Source organism: Crassostrea angulata, chromosome 5, assembly GCF_025612915.1.
Source record: "Crassostrea angulata isolate pt1a10 chromosome 5, ASM2561291v2, whole genome shotgun sequence".
Lineage (NCBI taxonomy): Eukaryota > Metazoa > Mollusca > Bivalvia > Ostreida > Ostreidae > Magallana > Magallana angulata.
The window spans coordinates 48,052,934-48,070,904 of record NC_069115.1 but is presented as its reverse complement, the minus strand read 5'-3'; the positions used below and the strand labels follow the sequence as shown (position 1 = coordinate 48,070,904).

The window sequence follows — 17,971 nt, the reverse complement described above, 5'->3', positions numbered from 1 at the left end:
GGTTCATCAACATACTGCGTGAAACCTCTGGAGGACATACAATTCAGAACAGTTTTGTTATTACTAAGTATATCTTGATTGAAGTCTCCAGTAACAACTATTTTTGTTGACAAATCTCCAAATTGTCAAGCAAGAAATTCAGAGCTGCCATAAATGCTGAAATGCAGTATTTTGGGGGTCGATAAATGATGGCAACATAAGTATCAATAGTTGTAATTTTGAATACAATGCATTCAAGATTCTTTGCAATCCCCAGTATTTCCTCAAAAGGTATGCCTAATTTGTGATACACTCCCACACCTCCATGTTGTAGTTGAACGAGCTCTCTGTGTAAAGAACTGTTGTCATCATAAGATAAAGATCTTAGCCTATGCCTTCCAGCAAAATGTTTTATCTCTGTGAAAACAGAGTTCACATTACACCATGTTTCTGTTAAACATATAAAATCTGCATTCAAAAAGTGTTTATTGTTTTCCAAATCAAGCTTATGCTGATGTAACCCTTGAATGTTGTGATACATAACTACAGTACTATTCTCACATGGTTCATCCTGGTTCTGATCTTTTATGTATTTCGTCATTGAAGATATCCCTTTGATGATATCAGGGTCACAAAATATCTTTTTTCCAGCTTTTCTATATCAATGTTCTTCAAATATAGTCCATCAATTGAGGTTGCTCTGCTTAAAGCAACATATGCTTGTCCATATGCAAAACATTTGTTCAAATCAACGACGCAATCTTTTACCGTCATCCCTTGAACTTTGTGAATAGTACATGCCCATGCCAACTGGAGTGGATATTGTTTTCTGACCCCGTTTTTTACAGGTACCTGCTCACATGAAGGACGTAAACCAACACATCTCCTTTCATTAATGAACCTCTGAATCTGAGCATTAACTCCAATTCTTTCATTATCAAAATGAATGAATATAATATCTGGAAGTGAAGAAATTGATTCAAAACTAATACACATGACAGTACCCATCACGCCATTTACAAGTCCGTCAAGAGTATCTTCATTTCTAATCAACATAATCCTTGCTCCCTCGGCTAAAAGAATAGAGGACGGCAAACATACATCAGTTTTTGTAAAGTGAGAAGTTCTCCTGGTAAGCTTTCCTGATGTTTTATCCTTTACGTAGTCTTCTGCTTCTATTAGTTTTGGCTCTCCACATACTTTTAATATCATTTCGTTGTTAAATACCTTAATCTCTTCATTTGTTGAACAGATGTGCAAAACATCATTGGGACCTTCTTGTATACGTTGCTGAAGTGTAATTTTGTCAATCTCTGACAGCTTCTCATTCTTGTTTTTAACACGCAACCTGTTTAAAAGCTCTGCAAAATAACGATCTTCTCGTTGACGCATTATTTCGTCTAATTCAACAATTGAAAACAAATCATTCCATAACTGATTCATTGGATTGGATGGGTCATTCACACAAAGTTTGTCAATTGTTTTTGTTCTCACTGGTGGAAGCTGATAAAAATCGCCTACTGCAATTAAAGATACACCTCCAAATGGACAACTTTCCGGCATTTTTTTTATCTGACGTAGCCTTTCGTGAATAAAGAATAACAACCGTTTGTTCACCATAGAAATCTCATCAATAATCATAATCTGTAGATTTTCTAACTTTGACCTCAAACTGTTTAGTTTGTCTTCACTAAGCAAAGCATGGTCTAATGAGAGTGATTTGAATATTCCAAGGGCACTGTGAATAGTTAATCCCTTGATATTAAATGCCGCGGTACCTGTTGGTGCAGTAAGTAACACAGTTTGATCATCTGGATTCTCAGATATATGTGCCAATAATCGGGTTGCTTCATAAAAAATGCATTTGATTAAATGACTTTTTCCTGTCCCAGCTCCACCAGTAATAAAAACATGAAAAGGATCTGGATGTTGTCCATTCTTTTTCTTAATACACCAGTCCCTTACTTTAAAAAATACCTCATTTTGTTTGACATTGAGTGTTTGTAAAAGAGGCACAATATCATTCTTTGAAAAGGTAGACAGAAGCAGATTTGCTGTACTTGATTTTGAATTATTATTTCTGTTTAAGTCGGGTATTAATTGATATGAATTTTCTTCTTCAACAGCAGTTGTCAGTTTTCCTTCCTCAATACATTCTTGTCTGTCCAATTCTGTTTCAGGACATAGTTCACACCATTCATCTTCTTGTGGCCCTCTTGCATCAAACACTCTTTCTGCATCTTCTAAGTTTTCCGTATCTTTAACGTACCTCGACATGTTACTGTCTACAATTTCTTTAACAGATAAAATGTTTTTGTCACCAGAATATCTAACACTGCCTGTTTCATAAAAGATTTCATATGTGGGAAATTGTCTTGGTTTCAGCTGGACATCTTTTCTATATGGCAAAAACAATTGCAGAATACTTTGAAAGTACTTTTCTCGTGCAGTTTCCGATGAAAACCTTGGATATCTGATGATAGCTGGTTTAGTCCTTGTTCTTCTCCTTATATACCCCATGTCATTATCAAGTTTGAATGTCGTTTCTTCATTTATTTTCTTTGGTAACTGCGATTCATTAAGGACTGCAAACTCTGAACAAAACTCAGCAAGACACATTTTTTCAAAAATAGTAACATTAGGACGACCTTTGTATCTATCAATGGAGTTGGTCATCCATATATCAGAATTTTCACGAGTAATGTCAGACTTATTTTCATTGTGCAACCATGTTTCACTTGTGTTTTTGTTCAGCTTCTTTTTTACTTCTTTCAATGGAATACTCATCCTACATGGATTTTCTCCTACAGGTATAAATTCAACCTTTCTTGAACATTCTTTAAGATGCATTCCAGTCACTCGATAAACGGCTTCTTGTGCACTGATTTCTCTGTGGTGCAAGTATGCAGTTCCCACTTTTTTCATGGCCTCTTGGGCATTTAAATTTCCATCAATAGCTTCGTTTTTCGTTTGTTGTAATAATAATCCAATTTCCCGTTCAGCTTTACTTATGTAGCTTATGATGTATACAACGCATGAAAATGCATCTAAAATGTACTGAATATCCATGTTGGCATTCCAGGCTCTCAAAAGATCTTTGTTATATTGATTGGTGAATATTTCAGAGGGTTTTCTATTCAGTACAGTTGTATTTCTTTTAGTTATTGCACTGAAACATTCTTCAAACTGTTGTTGGGTAAGCCCAGCTTGATTTAACAATTCAGAAGCTGAAATATTTTCTTGTTCATTGTTTTTAACAGTATCCCATAGAACACTTAATCTCTCTTTAGCCAATTGTTCCTCATGTTTTTCAATTAATTCGTTTGGCTTTGATATGAATGTTTTTTCAGATGGTGGTCGTGGAAAGTTGAATCTACAAACAGTTCCCCTTTTTTTGCATGTTTTGGAATGATTTTTACTGTGCTGCTGTACAGCCATCACTATGTCATGCAGTTCTCTGTCTTCCGTTTGATCTGGTATTTCACATGTTACGTATCTGTCAATGAATTCTACAACCTCTTCATCAGAGTTTTCTTCGAATTTTGGTGCATCCTCAATCCAAAATATACAATGAGTATGTGGAGAACCTCTCTGCTGAAATTCAATACGATAAAAATAATCAATAACCTTTCCAATGGGCTTAGCATCTGACAAAATAACATACTTCAAAAATGTATGAAATCGATGATCAAACATCCTAGCTACAGTAACTGGATTGCTGCGCAAAATTTGGCACTTTTCGTTCCAAGTAAGATCTTCCACATTTCGCGTATCAAACTGTTGTTTCATTATTGACTCTACTATTTCTGTCCATCTGAAATCTGCCGATGAAAAGGAACAAAAGAATTGAGGTATACCCAACTGTCGTATCATAGCAAAAATATCTTTCTGTGCTGCTTGCCAGAACGGTGGTGTTCCTCTGATGGGTTTTAAAAACTTGATAGCCTCATCTTTTTTAAACAGATCTTTTAAAACATCTTTATTGCAAATCATTTTTCCAGTAATTTTCTCTTTATTTGCATTAGTTTCTTTCCTAAGGGAGATTTGTACATTTGAAATTACTCTACTCAATTCTATTAAATATTGGCAGAAAAAAATGTAAGAGGTGTCTTTAGCAAATCTATTTTCCACACTCATTAATCTCATGTTAAAATATCTTCCAAGAGATAGTTGTTCATTTCTATTTTCTGAATATGTACTTTTTCCAGTGGGAAAATGAACAGGAAATGTTTTTGCTTCAATGCCTTCTTCTTGAAGAACAGATACAGGAGTATTGCCCTCTGCTGGTGAAATTTCAAACACTTGGTCAAAGCATAAATCTAAAACTTCTTGTCCAATGTCAGATGGTTGTAAACAAGTATCTAACTGAATGCCTTGTAATTTTTCATCAAGATATGATTGTTGCTCTTGATCTGAGTTTTCATTGAATTCAAAATGTTCAGCTTTATCCTTGTCTACAAGTATGTCATCACATGGTTCATCTTCCTGTGGAATAGGATTTTGCCAATTTTCCGTAAGCGTTATATCAGAATACCACACGTTATTTTTCTTTAGAAACAACAATGCTTCATCCAGGTGTTTACGATTTACAAACTGGTATTCCTCATAACCTTTGTATGATAACTTTCTTTTCAATTTCACTCTCAGTAAAAGACTTTCGTCATCAGTTCTAGGTAATGTTGATGTCACTTTCTGAATATTAGATGGAACACAAACTACAGGACCATGCACACCTTTTTGGCCTCCTTTAGGTAAACCAAGAATTTTCATAAAAGGAATATTCAATGATACCAAGCGTTGCTCTAAAGCATTTAAACAATCAAGCACCGGAGGAACATCATCTAATTGTAAACCATTTGAAAAACATTCAGCAGGCATTTTACCTTTCAAAAGTTTTCTGTGACATGTGTAACAAATCCAAAGATTTTTCCTGCTACTTTCTGTGTCTATACAATTTTTGAGCCGACACTGTTTGTTACATTTATGACTGTATTTATCTGTGATGCAAGTTTCAAACAACGAGTTTTCATATGCATTTCTGTTACACACAAGTACCTGATTTTCAAAAAATAACCGAATCATTTTCATATTTCTCTATGCTTGCATTCTTAACTCTTTCTCTATGCTCATCATCATTTTCATATTTCTCTATGCTTGCAATCTTCATTCTTTCTCTATGCTTAGCATTACTTTTATATTTATCTTTCCCTACCTTTTTTACTTTTTCTCTGTAATCATTATCTTTTTCATACTTTTCCTTTGTTCTTTGCTTTGCTTTTTCTCTAAATTCGTCTTCAATATCATACCTTGCCCTTTTTAACTGCTTTGCTTGCTCTCTATATTTCTCGTCATTATGATAGGCAAGTGAGGAATGTTTTCGGATCTTCTCTCTGAATTGAGCGTCATTTCTGTATCTTTGTTTAATAATTTCCGATTTAGGCTGGGGTGGATTTTCAGTTTTCACTGATATTACACTTTCGTAATGTTGCACATGGCCCTCCATAATATGCTTTAAATAAACAGCTTCATTTAATGTATCTGTTTGACTTCTTATCTGAGAAGCTGAATACTTAATCCATGAACCGTCATGAAAGGTAAATATGTCTGTTTTCAAAAGATCTGCAGCAGCTAGAATTTCTAGTTCCGTTCCCCAAACAGTATCTTTTTCAATCCCTGATAACTTTATGTATTCTTCAACCGATGAATATTGTGGACGTAAAAAAGATTTCAAAGCATCAGAACTTTTCATCATGTGGTTAACAACAGCGTGTCTGACTTGCTTGTAGTGTTCTTGTCTGTTTGAGACTGAATACGATATTGCTCTGAATAGGCAGTTACCATCTGATGCAATTTGTTTCGTAGACAGGGGTGGCCCCATTTGACTAACGGCATTATGAGCTGCCTTTAAAACATGCTTGGAGGAAATTCCTAATATCCGACATAAACATTTTTTGCTTTTCACACCAAGAGGAGAAAACCCATATGAAAAATTGTACTCTGCTTCTGTTAAAACATCCTCATCTGATAACTGTGTCAATTCATTTGTACATTTCTGGTTCTTTTCCTGTTGCATCCTATGTTTGTTATTATTATTTTCTTTGGAGATTCTCATCTTTGAATCATTCTTAGTTTCAACCACATTTTCATCAAGAGAACTATTCAAATTTTCTGGAACATCTTCACATGAAACATTCATATCCGCAATTATATTTCTGTTTGCATTTGGTGCATATGATGGGGCTTCAATTTCACATGGCAAACCTTCATCGATTGTTACATTTACACCTGTTACTTCGAACCATTGATTTTCTCGAGCTATGCCTTGCGCCAAGTTAGAACAATATTCATACACTTGGGAAATGTCTGCTAACTGCATTAATAAGCTTCTACCATTTGGATCGACTAAACCAAAACTGTTCCTTGCATGAGAGTCAAACAGAAAGAATTCTTGATTATGCTTCATAATTACAAACGTCTGATTGACGGCACATATGAAACAACCATCTGTTCCAATAAGAGACTCTTGTATTGCAATGTCAAGCGGCATACATCTATCAAAAGCACTGTAGTCTATCTTTTCCTCTGAATCTACAGTTGCTGTGATTGAATCTTTTTTTCTAATATGCATCATTTCCCCTGATATTTCTATCATATCTGGTAAGTCTGAGATGAGCAACAATTCATTCGATCCATGAATCCAAGAATAAATCTCATTTCCATGTATTAAGACATTGTCCATGAATGCCTGATCCCATTCTCTTACAGTTTTTAATTTGCTGTGAGCAACTGCCGACAGACTGTTTGCTACACATTGTTTTCCTCTACTTTGACCAAACCTAGCGTCTCCTTGGTGAAAGCTACCTTGAACTACAATGATCTGTTCATTTTCGTCACATTTAGAACAGGATAATTTCCTCTTTTCTGATGTTTTATCTGAATACTTTTTTCTTTTTAATTCAGGAGTATATCTTGTGCAATTATTCTCATTAGCTGTCTTGCGCTTTTGATAAACATTTTTTGCAGTATCTTCTGAAATGTCCATAGCAATACAGTAGGAATTTTCTGCATATGATGGGGCTTTAATTTCACATGGCAAACCTTCATCGATTGTTACATTTACACCTGTTACTTCGAACCATTGATTTTCTCGAGCTATGCCTTGCGCCAAGTTAGAACAATATTCATACAATTGGGAAATGTCTGCTAACTGCATTAATAAGCTTCTACCATTTGGATCGACTAAACCAAAACTGTTCCTTGCATGAGAGTCAAACAGAAAGAATTCTTGATTATGCTTCATAATTACAAACGTCTGATTGACGGCACATATGAAACAACCATCTGTTCCGATAGGAGACTCTTGTATTGCAATGTCAAGCGGCATACATCTATCAAAAGCACTGTAGTCTATCTTTTCCTCTGAATCTACAGTTGCTGTGATTGAATCTTTTTTTCTAATATGCATCATTTTCCCTGATATTTCTATCATATCTGGTAAGTCTGAGATGAGCAACAATTCATTCGATCCATGTATCCAAGAATAAATCTCATTTCCATGTATTAAGATATTGTCCATGAATGCCTGATCCCATTCTCTTACAGTTTTTAATTTGCTGTGAGCAACTGCCGACAGACTGTTTGCTACACATTGTTTTCCTCTATTTTGACCAAACCTAGCGTCTCCTTGGTGAAAGCTACCTTGAACAATGATATTTGTTATCTCACTTTCGTTTATTTTGCGACGTTTTAAAAATATCTCGTCCTTTCCCTCAGATATGTTGTTAAATGACATTTTTCTTTTCATTTTTTCGTTATTTGTTGTTCTGTTTTCCTTGTATCTTGTTTGGTGTTCTTTTGTCTTGTTTCGTTTCAGCTTTTCCACCCTATAGTTTTTAGGTATTTCAAAGTTTTGCTTGTCTTTTTGCATTTTTCCTTTAGTTTCCTGGTGTTTATTTGTAAGTTTTTTATCATCGTTTTTTACATTTGTGCTTGTTTGTGATTTTTCCAACCTTTTGATATCTGTGCATTTTGTTTTAAGTACATTGCTTCTTTCTCTTTCTTTTTCATGCTTGTTATGATTTTTAATCATTTCAGCATAACTTTTCCTATGATCACTTGCCTTTGGTGTTTCAAAGTTTGTTTCTTGATTTTCATTGTTTTTCTTCATAATGTTTGGTTCCTGATTTTCTGAGTTTTTTTCTTTGATTTGTTCTTGCTTTTCATCATGTTTTTTGTTCTTTGTTTCTTGTTCAATACCATTTGATTCTTGTTTTTCATTTTGTTTAGCATTCTTTGATTCTTGTTTAATACCATTTGTTTCTTGTTTTTTATCTTGTTTTTCATTCTTATTTGTTTTTTGATTTTCATCTTGTTCATTCTTGTTTGTTTGTGTTTTATTCTTGTTTGTTTCTTGTTTTTCATTCTTGTTTGTTTTTTGTTTTTCATTTTGTTTTTCGTTCTTGTTTGTTTCTTGTTTTTCATCTTGTTTTTCATTCTTGTGTGTTTCTTGTTTTTCATCTTGTTTTTCGTTTTTGTTTGTTTTTTGTTTTTCATCTTGTTTTTCATGCTTGTTTATTTCTTGTTTTTCATTCTTGTTTATTTCTTGTTTTTCATTCTTGTTTGTTTCTTGTTTTTCATTCTTGTTTGTTTCTTGTTTTTCATTGTTTGTTTCTTGTTTTTCATTCTTGTTTGTTTCTTGTTTTTCATTCTTGTTTGTTTCTTGTTTTTCAATTTCATTTCTAGGACCTTTTAAAGAGTTGACGCTCTCTTCTGGACATTTTATAGAGTTGTTGCTCTTATTTCTAGGACCTTTTATAGAGTTGACGCTCTCTTTTGGACCTTTTATAGAGGTGACGCTCTCTTTTGGACCTTTTATAGAGGTGACGCTCTCTTTTGGACCTTTTATAGAGTTGTTGCTCTTATTTCTAGGACCTTTTATAGAGTTGACGCTCTCTTCTGGACCTTTTATAGAGTTGACGCTCTCTTCTGGACCTTTTATAGAGTTGACGCTCTCTTTTGGACCTTTTATAGAGGTGACGCTCTCTTCTGGACCTTTTATAGAGTTGACGCTCTCTTCTGGACCTTTTATAGAGTTGACGCTCTCCTTTGCCTGATGCCTCCTCTCTTGCATTCTCTGTTTCTGCTCCAGGGACTTCCTGGAGCCAGATTTCTTTGATTTGCGAGGCATGATTCTGAAAAATAATTAAAAAAAATATTTATAATAACTACCAAAAGATTTTTTCAATTTTTTATATTATCTGTAAAATATAAACATCTTGTTTTTTGTATTAAATGCAAATAAATTTTAACTAGAACTGTCCTAATGGGACTAATACCCCCGCTAGGCTAATTTCAAATGGGACAAATAATTGAATTGAATAATAATTAAGGTTTGGAACATATACAAAAAAAAAATTCTAGAATTGTAAAACAAAAAAAAAATAGTTAAAGAAAAATTAAAATCAAAATTGTCAGAATTTCACTCTAAATACATATCTATAACAGAAATACATTTACAAATGTATGTATTTGATGATATATTTTTTTAATTTAATTGATTTTAAGAAAAACCAACAAAATGACAATAACCCCTCCCTTTGCAGTGAATAGATATACCGGTAGCCAAGCAATGCTCTTCTGTTGATAAGACTTTCAATATCTTTCTAATAAGAGTCTTGACAGATGCAATTAGTTGTTTCAAATTTTCCTCACTTTCTCCTATGGCACAATTGAACTCCATATCAGAAAATTGATCCCTTAAACTCCCAAAACATTACCATAATTACCATACTATGTAAAAATATGTAAAAAAGAAAATTTAATATTGCAAACAATTTTAAAATTGCCAAAACACTACAATCATATCAGTAATTTTGAATTTCATTTAAATTAATGCCCAATAGGGTCACTTCATCAAATTACTTAACAAATAAATTTAAACAACCTCTAAAAAATAGTTTAACTTCTTTATTAATAATTATATTATTTATTTCCTTATAATGATAGACCTTTTGGTTTACATGAAACAGTTTTAAAATAGCCCCAAAACCATCATCCATTTTACAGATTATCAATTTCCCCTAAACACATGCTCCATCTGAACCATGGCTCAGATAATGGCTCCCTTGGGACAAATGAATTCAGCCACACTTGTCTTTGATGTTCTCATTAGCTCCTAAGAATTTATCATTGACAAACAAAAACTTTGCATTGTCAGTTGATAGAATACTTATAAAAAATAATTTTTTTTTATTAATTAAGACATAAAGACAAAAAACTCCATCTGGATGTATTTATATAAATATATTTTAGAGTGTTTTCTATTAATTAATTAATAAAATCTGTAAGGATTACCTCCCTTACTTTTCAACATTAGTGTACAATATATAGAATAAGGAAAATGAAAACTGTCATAAAATCATTAAATCTTGTCTGATCTTAAAAAAACTTGCAGGTGCACATCTTCAGATGGTGTTCAACATATGTACAAATTTTCAAATTGTTCCATGCAGTAATAAAAAATTCTATATGGGGGACAAAGTTGCGTCTACAGACAGACGGACAGATGGACAGACGGACGGACAGACAGACAGACGGACAGACGGACAGGGTGAAACCAATATACCCCCCTAAACTTCGTTTGCGGGGGTATAAAAACATAACAAAACAATAAATTGGCCCCTGGGCCAATAAATGTTCTTATAATAAATAAATGTAGATGCAGAGCTTTAGAATAAGGAAGCTTTTTCATTCAGTTTCTTATATTTTATACAGAACAGATACCCCTTTTCTAAAAACAAGATGCCCATGGGCCGCATCGCTCACCCGAGCAACAACAGCCATAATGAAATCAGATTTATGGAGTCATATACAAAATATCTGGTTAAATAGTAGAATAAAAAAGATTTTCAATTTTTTTTTCAGACATTCTATGTTGCACACTGAGCCACTTTTGAACAAGATATCAAAGTCATATCACATAATGTGTATTACAGTTCTCAAGAAGATCTTAAACAATATCTATACTAATCAAAAAGCCTTATTGGGGCCAAAATATTGTCCAGGGTCATAGCAATTGAGAATATACATATTAGTACAACAATATATTAAAAAATCTTAGATTCAAAATTATAATAATTTTTTTCCTATGTAAAAATTGCTCCTTCCCACATAGTCTTCCCACCCTACCACCAATAATCATGACTTGAACAACTTAGCCAATTGGTTTTTGAGAGGTAACCTTTGGGAGATTTTTCCTTATATATTTCTATGTAAAAATTTGACCCCATAATGGCCCTACTCTAACCCTGGTGATCAACATTTTAACAAACTTGAATCTACACTAGCTGAGAATGCTTCCACACAAGTTACAGCTTTTCTGGCCAATTGCTTTTGGAGAAGATTTTTGAAAGATACCATTAATTTTTCAATAATTCTTCATTATCTCCCTTTGAAAGAGAATGTGGCTCTTTATTTTAACAAACTTGATTCTCCTTCACCTAAGAATGCTTTGTGCTAAGTCTGTTTCAAATCGGCCGTGTAGTTCTGGAGAAGAAGTAAAAAATATAGAAAGTTTACATACAGCCGGACGCTCAAACAAAACTTGATCAGAATGGCTTACCTGAGCTTTTTGCTCAGGTGAGCTAAAAATAAAGAAAAAAAAGTTAAGGTATTCAGTTATATTGAAGGGATATTGACGAATTCTGAATCATTTTAAATTAGTTAAATATGGATTGCTAGATAACAACGAAAGTGAAATGAACCAAATTCACGTGACTGACAACATATAAGATAAGGAGCAGGTCATTTTGCACCTTCAATTTTTTAAAAGAGTTATCTCCCCATAATGAAAAAAAGAACATTTAAATTTTGTCAAAATATCTGCAGGAAATGTTTTATTTTATTTTTTATATTAATAAGGAGAAAGTTTATGCATGTATTAACCGAGAGAGTTTTATGAATTTAAGGTTACTTTTTTACAATATCTTAATAACACATATGCTGCCCATAGACTTCAATGCAAAATTCAATGTGTAATTTGATGAACCATACCCGGTAATCAAAATTTTGAAAATTCCTTTAGTGGAGTATTTTTATTTTATAATACCTTCAAAATGATATCATGATTAAGAATATTGGACCACTTATTTATTAGGTACAAAATGTGGTCGTTATACATTAACTACCTTAATTGTTTGCACTCAATGTTTTTTAAACCTCATTGAAAATGATGGCAAATTTATGAAATTATAAATTAAATGAAATTAAAATGCATGTATATCAGTTACAAAAAAACCTTAAAAATAAAAAGATGATTTTATTTTGTTGGGGCATTTTAAGCTCTTATATACATATACATGTAATTTACTGTACCAAATATACATAACTTAAAAGACAGCAGAGCTCAACCATACCATAGGTCAGTTTTCCTGTAAGCTAGAGGTCTGGTACAAATCTGCAGGAACCTACACTTAATCTATAATTTTAATTTTTACTCTACCATAACTTTATTTAAATTTCTTATTAACAATTTCTTATTTTCAAGCAATATCATTTTAACAAGTTTCATAATGTTTACGCTATTTTGTAAAATTGATTTGACGTCATCTCCAGACACTTTTAAAGATGCTGTCTATTTTTTGACATCACAATAAAGATGTCATTGATTGTTTTTACTATTACAATTTAAAATGCACTGAAGAGCCAAGCTGGCAAAAGCACTATGATATCAATTAATTGAGAATTGTGTTATCGTCCACTATTTTTTTCTATACCAAGGACCTATTAGTTACATTGATGATGTTGTTTACTTAGGGTTTGAGTTGTCAAAGTCAGATTGTTATTAAGTTCAATATCATGGGTAAAACTGTTTTAAACACAAAAAGTATTTATAAAGTGAATGATTATTGACATAACATTTGATGTTTTTACTTTGTTATGGAATTAGGCTCTAACAAAAAATGACTAACAGTAAATCGGAGGAAATTTGTACTACATTTTTCAGATTCTGTTGTCCATTAAAACATTTTCGTCTGATTCAAAATATTAAAACTAAGATTTTATTTGTAAGTCGTTATAATTTTGCATATTTTTTGTTGGTTTTATTTCACTTATTTTATCAAGATAGTATTGTACGATACACAATGCAAAATTAATGAAAAATGCTTAATGATAAAATGCATCATATCTCAAACTTTTGACCATTGACCTTATACTAGAATAAGACAATTATTATAGTAGTTTAGAGCTATAATTGTTTTACCCATGTTATCATCATATAGTTTTTTGCTAAATCAAAAACAGATAGTCATTTGAAAACTAATTGTTGTATATGGCTGCAGTTCTGTAGCTCTACATGTACTCCCAAACAAAAACGGCAAACATAAACTATACATTTTGTTTTATTCAAAATGACAATCCTTCACAATATTTATAATTGCTAAATGTACGTAATTTAATTTAATATGTCCTATATTTTAAAGTGAATGCATGTGCTTACAGTACCATCGCTACTGAAAAATGACATAACAGTCTCTACATGTGTAATAATTTGGAATATATGTGCAAGGATCAGGGTAGAATAATTAATGAGTCTGCTTCACACTTCATTGTTTAAGGGGGACTCCATCAGCTGACCTTGATCAAACATAGTAGACCCAGAGCAGACATAAATTTTAGAATATCTGACCTTTATCAGACCCAAATCATTCAGATTCAAAATTAAACCAGGATCAGTAATTGAGAGATCAGAGATTTTATGGATTTAAGTATCAAATATAAACAGATTAGAGTATGAGCATAGGTGTATAAGCAATCTCAGAAACTCTAAAAGGGTTTATCTTATTTATATAAATCTGCAGAACTTGTGTTTTTATGAGTGTCCACGGTACATCCAAATCGTCCTTTTTAAAAGGCTAATTAAAAGGTTTTCAAGCAAGTAGCATCAGGGGAGCCATAGGGGGCCTTCCCCCCCCCTTTTCCCGCAGCAAACATTTTTCTTATATTTACATATAAAAAATTGAATTATCATGGATTTAGAATGGAAAAATTGCTATTCTTCTTATTCTCATGCCTTTTTGACAGATTCCAATTTTTTTCTTACTTAAAAATATAAATACCTTCCCCCTCCCCACTAGCTTATTGGTTGGATTTCACTTAAGATGATGTTGTAAAATTACTATTACTTTACAAGATTCAATTGAGCTATCCAATAAAAGTTGAATAATTATAGATTGACCTTTGGCTTAGGTGAGCTGTAGAATTTCAATGTTATAGTTTGTCACAAATTTTAATTAACACACAGTGATTCACCATAACTATTAGACTAAATTACTTACCAACTGAATATCAGGCTTGGTTTCCAAAATATCAATGATATATAAAGATGTGTTCAGAAAACCTGTAAAATAATGAATACATGTAGATGTAGGTTCATACAAATTATAATAATTTTAGATAGATTATTAAACGAGGGGCCCACTTGTGAACCCATCAAAATACATTCATAAATACGTTTTTATTTTTCAGTTCTGTTATCTTTGCGGTATACATAAACATATGTATTTTTTAATTTGTAATCATATGGACTTTTATAGCAAGCGCAGCTCGTCGACGCTAAGCACTGCGGTGCTCTACTGGCAATGCAATGCAAACCAACAGTTCCCAGTTTTAATTAGACCAGCAGTTCACTGTAAATATGGTTTTAAATTTCACACTCTCACATGAACCAGCAAGATACAAATAATAATTAAGCACTGAATCATTATTTTTTAAAAGATATACTCTAATAACGGCAGCAGTGTGTGCATACAAATTGAGTAACGTGCATAATGAAAATTTGTATGCATACACCACTGCAGTTATGAGACTATATCTTTCAAAAAATAATGATTTAATGCTTATACATGTATTTACATTTTTTGATTTCAAAAAAATGTAAATATACCAAAGCTAACAACAGGGTATTTCTATTGAGATAGGAAAACAAATGTAACTTGCGTTAATTCACTTTATTTTCTATTTATATAATGTCTACTTGTAAGACCTGTATGCATGTTGACTCACAAAGGTTTGGCAAAAACTTTTTGTTCTCTTACTTTTTGACAATTAACACATATACAATATATAAATCATGCCTGTTTGGGAGGGTAACAGTTGTAAATGACACCCCAAGGAAACCATTTTTAACCGACGCGAAGCGGAGGTTGACAATGGTTTTCGAGGGGGTGTCAATTTCTTTGTGTTACCCGTTGCTAAGTGTTTGCTAACGCTGAGGGTAAAAGAACGGATTATCAACTCCTTCTTAACCAATAAGATTTCAGTATTTAACATGAAAGTATAATAATGTACTATATTAACTGTATAATGTATTTATAATAGGGGTGGTCAGAAAGAAGACAAACTTTCAAACAGACAGTTTATGACGGGCCCCTGAGGCTGACTTGCCAGAAAATTTATCAGACACCATGAATAGGAACACGACATTTCGTTATTAAAACGTAATACTAATTTGCCTCTACAATCATCAACTCAGCATAAATCAGGGTTGTCTTTTAGACCTGGGGGCGGGGAATTCTCCTACCTACATGTATATCGCATAGCCCCTTAACTCTGTCACTTCCCTAATTCCGTCACTTTCGGGAAACTCATTGCCGTTTGAAATCAAGTGCAATTATGACGTTATTTTTTGCATGTCAAAAATCTCCAATCAAATGTCAAAAGATTACAATGGTTAAGGTGGTATGGGACAGGGACATCTGTCGATATTAATGTGGATTAAAGTACTATATAATTGAAAAACTTTCACCGGTTTAGAATTTTCAAATTTTACAATATTTAACCCAAAAAATAGCTTTTAAAAATATTTGAAAAGGTAAAAATTGTAAAAAACCCAGCGGGATTCGAACTCATGACTTACAGGTTCGTAGTAAACCCTCTAACCCACTGCGCTACGGAGTTAGGTGACCATTTATGGAAAGAAACTACTTATATAATTACACTTTATTTTATTGTTTATTTCGATAAACAATACATCACAACATGGAAGTGTCCCATACCACCTTAAATTCAAGAATATGTTAATTAAAACATAACAAAATTACATGTTGTTAATTCTATGCAGCTATAATTGGGTATAATCAGCTAACATTTTTTCACATGTCACCCACATGCTCTATGATATGCCCGGGAATGAAGAAACATTAACAATTTTGTTTAAACTCAATAATTGTATCCAGGCAAAACTATAATAAGTAAAAATGGCACGTACAATTTTAATGGTATTTAATTTCATCGAAACCAAATGATCGCCAGACTTTATATGGGTGACGGAGTTAGGTTCATAAGTTATGATAGCACGTGTGATTAACGTCGCATTCAGAGGGCTTATTTGAATAATAATAAAAATATTTTTGTTGATTATTTTATGAGTAATATTGTTTCAGATTATATTTAGTGATTGCAAATGGCAAAAACCACAAAAATTAATTTAAATAGAAACACAGAAAGTTTTCCGCTTATGGTGACGGAGTTTGGGTACTCGGAGATAATGTCTTAATACCCGGCTATTTTTGCATTTCAAACATAATGTAGCTTTAAGCTAGACCCCCAGACCCTCCCCTTCTACTTTTAAACACACAAACACACACACACACACAAACACAGTGAGGTTGCCTTTAATGAATCGTCTCTGTTAACGAATCACTTTCAGATAAACAATTCTATATTTTTCTATTAAAGGTTTGATACTTAACTTAACATATCCTGTCATGTAGAGTTATTCTTGTTTTAATTATTCATTATGATATTATTAAATTTTATCTTGTTTTATGTCGTAATTTCTAAACAAACATGATCAAGCTTTTTGAAGATGCAGACAAAAAGCATGCGTGCAGCTGACTTCTTTCACTTTTCGGTTGAGCTCTGATGTGAACGGCTCATTGTATGTAAGCATATTTGGTACAGATGTTTAATAAAATTATCTGTCTGCAAGCACTGAAAGCCTCAAACCTTTTTTTTAGTCAGAGAATAATTTATTTATATTAGCTATAATGTTGTAGGTAGTCAGGGTTCCAAAAATGAATCACCGAGATGCGGGGATCATGGAGGGATTATGTCAAAATTAATTGATACCGCTAAGATTATTTGCACATCTGCTTCAATGAAAAAAAACCCCAGAAACAACAATAAAAGATTTTAAAAACACATCTCATTCCCATTTTCTAGAACATTTTTCCATTCGATTATGATTTCAACAATATTTTAGTTTACCTAATTCCCTGTATTAATATGGATATTTATTGATTTAAAAACTCATGCCTTACAAACTAAAGTTATTCGTATTCGATGACATTTAGTAGTTTTTTTCCTAAAAATATAATTTTCCTTGAACATGGATCCAGTTTGCAGATTCACTATACTTTTTAAATTTGGTTTTAAAAATATTTCATAAGTACAAACGATTGCTGATTCCATACATGTACAGGTCATGGAAAATATTTATTTTCCTTGAACATCTATCCAGTTTGCACATTCAGTCATTCACTATACATTTCTAGATTTGTTTTAAAATATTTCGTACTACTAATGATCGCCAATTCAAAATGTCTGTCTTCCCGGTATTTGTTCTTCCATTTCTATTGATGGAGGTTTCTTTCTTTCTTTTTTTTTTTGCTGGATGTCTTAACTGGGTCCTGTTTTTGTTTTTTGTTTTTTGGTTGCTTAGCTATACAATCACTAAACTCATTTCTAGGCAATTTTGTGTATTTTATTTTGTTTACTTTAAAATCGCCCTAGGATATGCTTCTAGATCTTTTAAAACCTTTTTTATAATTAATTACCATGTGTATTCAAACTTGAACTTTTCTAACGTAGTCAGTGTTCTGTAAATCTTGGTATAGCGAGTGTTCTATACTGTATAATACGTACAGGAACTTCAGGTCCACGTGCAAGTTTTAGCTCGTGTTGAGTTTGACCGTATTTTTATCGACTATTT

The 17,971-nt window shown here is 32.6% G+C and overlaps 1 protein-coding gene across 1 annotated transcript; it reads right to left on the bottom strand.

Moving 5' to 3' along the window:
* Window positions 1-576: 576 nt before the first annotated feature.
* On the bottom strand, window positions 577-9,166 carry LOC128185474 (uncharacterized). Its single transcript, XM_052855064.1, has 3 exons — window positions 8,725-9,166; window positions 2,133-2,273; window positions 577-1,757 (listed from the first exon to the last, which is right to left on the bottom strand). The coding sequence occupies exons 1-3, from the start codon at window positions 9,164-9,166 to the stop codon at window positions 577-579; spliced, it is 1,764 nt and encodes a 587-aa protein (XP_052711024.1).
* Window positions 9,167-17,971: the final 8,805 nt, after the last annotated feature.

What these genes read in the sequence shown, in the direction of transcription:
- LOC128185474 (XM_052855064.1), bottom strand. Translation starts at nt 9,166, where the DNA reads ATGCCTCGCAAATCAAAGAAATCTGGCTCCAGGAAGTCCCTGGAGCAG. An exon ending in GAGCGTCAACTCTTTAAAAG is followed by an intron (nt 2,274 to 8,724) that starts GTCCTAGAAATG and finishes TATCTGTTAAAG; the next exon opens with AAATTGTAGACAGTAACATG. An exon ending in AGAATTGGACAGACAAGAAT is followed by an intron (nt 1,758 to 2,132) that starts GTATTGAGGAAG and finishes CTGCACCAACAG; the next exon opens with GTACCGCGGCATTTAATATC.